We start from the raw sequence: 5,500 nt of genomic DNA on the forward strand, positions 1-5,500 counted from the left end.
TTGAGGAGCCAGGGAAGGAGAGTGGGTGTTCAGAAGATCTCTCTCGAGTGGACTGGAGGATGGCCTGCTGGCCCGGAGGGGAAGAGGAAGCCCGAGAAAGAAACCAAAAAAGGTAGGGACACGTAGGTGGGTGAGGGGCAGGTCGCTGGGCCCCCTGGTGGCCCGGTAGAGAAGGGACAGCAGCTGACAATGCCTGCTAAGAGGAGGCTGTTTATACTGGGTGGCGTATCACAATGCACAGGGCACGCGAGTGTGGCCCCCTTCCCTCCCACTCACGGCCAGTCCGCTCACGCAGGAGACTCCACGGGGACGGGGGGAGACCAGAGCCAGAACAGGTCCGGAGCCTTCGCAAGGGCTCGACTTCCGTGGGGCTGGGGGCAGTCTGCAGACTCCGTTCTCCCATGGGGCTGCCTCGAAACTTCGAGCAGAGCAGCCGGGGATGGTCAGATAACCTCTGTTTCCAGGTTGCCTTCCACCTTCTTCTTCTGCTTCTCCATCACCGCGTCCAGCTCTGACACTTTCTCTTTGTCCTGGAGGGCCGGGTGGAAGTCAGAAGCCTGGCCTCCGAGCCCTGGCTGCCCTCCCCGGCCCGGGACGAGCGTCGGCTCACCTCCAGCAGCGCGCGCTGCACCGTGACCTGGCTGTACACGCGTGTCCCCTCCTCCGGGCTCACGGCTCGCAGCTCCTCCTTCTGCAGCGAGAAGAGCTGCGCGCCGGTCAGCACGCCCAACGCGTCCACGGTCCTGAGCGAGCAGTGGGGTGGGAGGAGCGGTCAGGCCCCCCAGCCAATCACAGCTTCGGCCCCGGAGCCCCCGCCAGTCACATCCCTGCTGCCAAACCGTTTGTCCAATCACAGCAGCATCCCTCCCCCGCCCCCCGTCGGTGCTCCACAGGAGGAGGCGGGGCGTGCGCCCAGATTTCCAACCGAGGCCGGAGTTCCCTGGCCACTCCAATCCCAACCTGGACAAACGTGCCAATCGTGCAACCAGACAGACCCTCGCTTCAGGCCAATCCCGGTTCCCCAGGGTCCAATCAGAACGCGCCCCCTCCTGCGTCCCCATCTCAGGGTCGCCAGCCGGCCACAGGCACTCACCCAGCGCTAAATCCCTTGGCCTGCAGCCAGGCGCGGACCTCGGCCGTGTCCGAGTGCGGGCTGAGCTGTAGCTCCGGGGCGCGGGGAGCCGGGGCTGCGCGGCTGGGGCCTGAGCGGCCCTGGGCTAAGCGCGCCTGCAGCTCCTCGTTGACACACAGCATCTGGGAGAATTTCTCTGCAGGCGGAAAACCGGGAGGGAGCGTGGATTCAGGATGAAGGGGCCGGGGCCAGAGAGGAGAAGAGTTCCACCGTCCTCATGATGGGTCGGAAGTCTGTTGACTCTCTTTGAGCCTTGGTTCCCCTGACTGGAAAGCAAGGCTAAGAGCGGCTCCCCCCAGCACTCACCCTTCTCTCTGGGGTCCAAGTTGAGGTTATCACCACTGTCCCAGTGGGGCCGAGACAAGGTAGGAGCTGGGGCCGGCGCTGGTGGGTGAGGGGGAGTGCTGTCCTCCTAGAGAGGGGAGTCAGAAGACTGAGTCCCAGCCCCTCCACCTTCCAGAGGTCAATTTCTGAGCCCCCCCCCCCCCCCGCTACCTCCTCTGCCAATGCCCTTGGCACCTGATCCTCACACCCCTCCTTCCCTTAAGACCCAGGAGTCTGCCCTGGCTCACCAGGCTGTGGGAAGGGCTTTGGCTGCAGCTTCCTTGGGGCCGCGGGTGGGGTGTTAGGATATTATAGGGCACATATCCTTCCTGCCCTTGCTGGTCCCGAACCTTCCACCACTTGCGCCTGTCATCCAGGACCTGAGGGAGGTAGGAGAGGAGGGGTCACAGCCTGTGTCTGCAGCTAGGGCTGGGCCCACTGCAGCCCCTTGGCCCTCCACCCCTCTAACCTCCAACACATCCTGCTGCTTGACTGACAGCTCACTGCTGTTGCGGGCCTGGAAGTCATAATTACACAGGACCCACTTCCCTTCCGGCTCCAGCTGGGGCTCAGCCTCTGGCTCTGAGTCTTGGTGACTGTGGAGAAGAATGAGGGTTGGGGATAAGGAGGTAGCCAGTCTCACTGCCCTGGGCAGTAGGGTATTGGTGTGAGCTGGGGTTAGAGCAAAGCAGGGGTCAAGGCAGGGGGCCTGGTTAATACTGTTAATAGAGACTTGAAATTGGAATAACACCTTGAATGCATTTTGTTCCTTGTGTACCAGGCACTGTGCTTTAAGCAATGATAGGAGTACTAACATCACCTCCATTTTACAGGTGAGAACATTAAGGCTCAGAGAAAATCACTTGCTCCCTATCACACAGCTAGAAACAGCTGCTGTTTATTGAGCATCTACTGTGCACTAGGCTCACACTTACGAGAACCCAGAGTTACAACACAACGGTTAACTTACGGTTAACTTCTAGCGCACGGACTAGGTGTCAGGCCCTGTTCAAAAACTTACATGTATTGGCTGATCTGGGTTTTGACCCACCCGTTGGTCTAACCATGAATTTGGACTCCCCTCCCCACTCCCATCCTTTCCTCCCCCACTCGCGACCCTATTATTTTCTGTTTTACGGGTGTGGGAATGGAAGAACAGGGAGATCGAGAGGCATGATGGTGTCAAGTTCACAGAGCAAGAAAGAGGCATTGGCCAGACTGAGACCCAGGCAGCTGGCCCCAGAGTCCGTGTCCTGAGTAATGCTGGTCTACCGTGTGGGCCGCTGGGTGCACCTGAGCTCTCCCGTGACGGCTCTTAACGGCTTGCCTGTAGAACCTCCTAGATTTCTAACTCCTCCAAGAAGGGATGATTTTCCTTTTTTCTGCAAAGAACTGGAGGCTCAGACGAAGGAAGTTAAAAGCAGGGGTGCCAAGCCCAAGTTTCAGAAGCATGGGGAGTGGGTGAAGTTCTGCAAGACCAGGCAGCTGGGGTTGGGGGGGTGGAAGCGAGATGTTGGCTCTGATCCCCCCGGTAAGAGGGACCTCAGCCCGGATCAGGCCTACCTGTGCAAAGGAGAGGGGGGGTCTTCAGGGCCGCGGCGCCCCCTGTGTGGGGCTGGCAGCTCCCAGCACGCTGTCCCTGCTGAGACTCTGCCGGGGCCCTCACCCAGACCCCCCTTCTGCTCCAGCTTTGCTGCTTTGTTTTCTTCTTATCCCACGAAGCTTCCCTCACATCTGCCCTCGACTTGCTCAAGGACCCTAGCATCCTGGCTTCTCCATGCCCCTTCTGTGCCCCCACTGCTTTTTGGAGTCATGAACTCAGACCCCCAGCTCTTTCCGCCCCCAGAGACCCAGGAGTCCAGGTCTGAAACCTTACTTTCTCCAATCTTTTAACCTTTGAAGGCTCTCTATAGGACATTCAGTGGGAACAGAGCCAACTGCTTTAGAGCCTTGGGAAAGGGAGGGTCCAGCCTCCCAGTTGTTACCTCTTTCAGGGGCCCAGAAATACTACCACTTCCTAACTTTCCCAGAAACTTGCCCCATGGCTCCTGAAGGCCCAGGTCTTCTCTGGGTCTCCAAGGCCCCAAGCACCAGACTTGAGCTCTTCTTCAAAACCCAAATGCCCAATCCCCCCAGTCTCTTCCAACACCTGGGGCTCTGTCCTCTTAGGGACCCAGACAGGGAGCTTCCCTGGCCCTGGGTAATCGAACTGCCTTCTCCCAGCCTCTCAGACTTTACCCACTCCCAGCCCCCTCCTCCCTCACACCCTAGAATCCGGGCCTCCTCCCTTGGACCCCTTAGTCTGGGCCCCGCCCCCCCCCCCCCCCCCCCCCCTCCCTCCCTCTCCCTCCCTCTCCCAGCCCCGGCCCTCCCTCGTCACCACCTCACCCACCTGTGAAGAGCCGGGGAGACAAGGAAAGACAGAAAAAAGGGGGTGGAGTCAGTGCCAGGAGCCCCCAGGACGCACCCCTCCTCGACCCGACCTGTTCCACCTTGGGGCCGACACTCACCCATTGACAGCGACCTGGGGGGCACTTTGCTGGGGAGAGGAGAGCAGCAGCTCAGGCAGGGCCAGACTTCGGGGTCCCCGCCCCACTGTGTCACCTGGGGGAGTGTGTGGCTCCCCACGGAGCTTTAGCCTCACCTGCTGGCGCCGCCGCTCATGCTGCAGCTGTCTGTCTACTGGGTCCTCGCAGGCGCGGCCGTGCGGGTCGGTGGCGGGGGGCTCCCAGCCGCTGGAGAACTCAGGGCTGTATGGGGATCCCTCCTCTGGGGGCAGCTCCAGCCTGCGGCCAAGGGGCTGAGGCTTCAGGGATCCTGGTCTGGCCCCGAGCCCTATTACTAACTTCACTAAGGTTTTCCCCATCCTGCAGACTAGGCGCTGTCCGAGCTCTCCTAACCTCTCCGCTTTTTTGCCAAGGCCCGCCCCCCGCATCTAAGCTCCACCCCCGACATCAACTGTACTTGCAAATACACTGATTTCACTCTAATGCTGCGTCCGGCCTCTCAGTCTCCCCTCGGATTCTACACACATCCCACCTCGTCCCCTAAGTCCGGCTCTGCTCTCACCCCCCCCGCAGGCTCGCTGCCTCCAAGCGCAGACTGCACCCCTTTCCCAAATCTACAGGCCAGTCCTTTCCTGGGCCCCACCCCTCTCCTCTAGGACCCGCCTTTGTTGTTGGAGTTGGGAGTTCTGGTTCGGTCTGAAACCTCTCCTCGCCACGAAAGTCTGCCCTTTCCTGCAGTCGGGTCCCAGCCCTTCAGCCTCCAGCTGAGCCCAGCATCCCAGCCTCTAAGTCACTGCGCCCCTGCCTCCCAGCCCCCCCCACCTCTGCCTCACCCCGGGCGGGTCCACGAGTCCCCCAGCGAGGTCCAGAGCGCATTCTCACGTGGGGTGAGGTTGTCCCGCAACAGTGCTACGGCCTCGGACGTCAGGTGCGGCCGCCGCACTTCACTTGCAAATTGGGGGCCGCCCGACGAGTCCACGACCTGCCAGGGGCGCAGGAGTGAGCGGACACGCCCTCAACCCTCCCCCCCAAAAGTCGAACCCCGATTCCTCCTGCTGCAGGGGGGACCGGAGGGCCGAGGGAGGGGGCGCTCACCAGTTGCAGAGGTCCGAAGAGGATGTGCAGCAGCTCTGGGGACGAGGGGTTGGCGATGTTGCCGCTCAGCCGGGCCTGCGGAACGGGGGAGGTGCCCAGGTCAGCGCACGGGCGGTCAGGCTCGCCAGCCCCCTGCCCCACGAAGGCCCGGGCGGGACGCGGTCTCACCAGCAGGCTGAAGGCGTACTTGATTTTCTGAAGCACGTCTGTGTACTCGGCCTCTGAGGGCGGCTTGGCCCGCAGTGTCAGGAGACCCTCTGCAGGTGGGGGAGGCAGGTGGGGTGCCGTGTGTGTGTGTGTGGGGGGAGGGCAGAGGCAGGTGCGGCGCGGGGGGGGGCAGGTGAGGTGCGGTGCGGGGAGGCAGGTGAGGTGAGGTGCGGTGCGGGGGGGGGGGGGGGGGGGGGGGGGGGGGGGGGGGGGGGGGGGGGGGGCGGGGGAGGGG

The 5,500-nt window shown here is 62.2% G+C and overlaps 1 protein-coding gene across 1 annotated transcript in view; it reads right to left on the reverse strand.

Annotated features, from left to right (window-relative positions):
- EPS8L1 (EPS8 like 1) overlaps positions 1 to 5,500 on the reverse strand; it is an 8,691-nt gene continuing 3,191 nt past the window's right edge. The window contains exons 7-17 of the mRNA XM_032388902.1: positions 5,227 to 5,315; positions 5,059 to 5,133; positions 4,797 to 4,945; positions 4,101 to 4,242; positions 3,967 to 3,995; positions 1,926 to 2,052; positions 1,705 to 1,836; positions 1,439 to 1,544; positions 1,094 to 1,268; positions 611 to 743; positions 1 to 530 (exon numbers count right to left, since the gene is read on the reverse strand). Coding sequence (XP_032244793.1) covers positions 444 to 530; positions 611 to 743; positions 1,094 to 1,268; positions 1,439 to 1,544; positions 1,705 to 1,836; positions 1,926 to 2,052; positions 3,967 to 3,995; positions 4,101 to 4,242; positions 4,797 to 4,945; positions 5,059 to 5,133; positions 5,227 to 5,315 — 1,244 coding nt within the window. The 3' untranslated portion in view covers positions 1 to 443. The remainder of the gene's footprint in view (positions 531 to 610; positions 744 to 1,093; positions 1,269 to 1,438; positions 1,545 to 1,704; positions 1,837 to 1,925; positions 2,053 to 3,966; positions 3,996 to 4,100; positions 4,243 to 4,796; positions 4,946 to 5,058; positions 5,134 to 5,226; positions 5,316 to 5,500) is intronic.

This window comes from Phoca vitulina, unplaced genomic scaffold (genome assembly GCF_004348235.1).
Source record: "Phoca vitulina isolate PV1807 unplaced genomic scaffold, GSC_HSeal_1.0 scaffold52, whole genome shotgun sequence".
Lineage (NCBI taxonomy): Eukaryota > Metazoa > Chordata > Mammalia > Carnivora > Phocidae > Phoca > Phoca vitulina.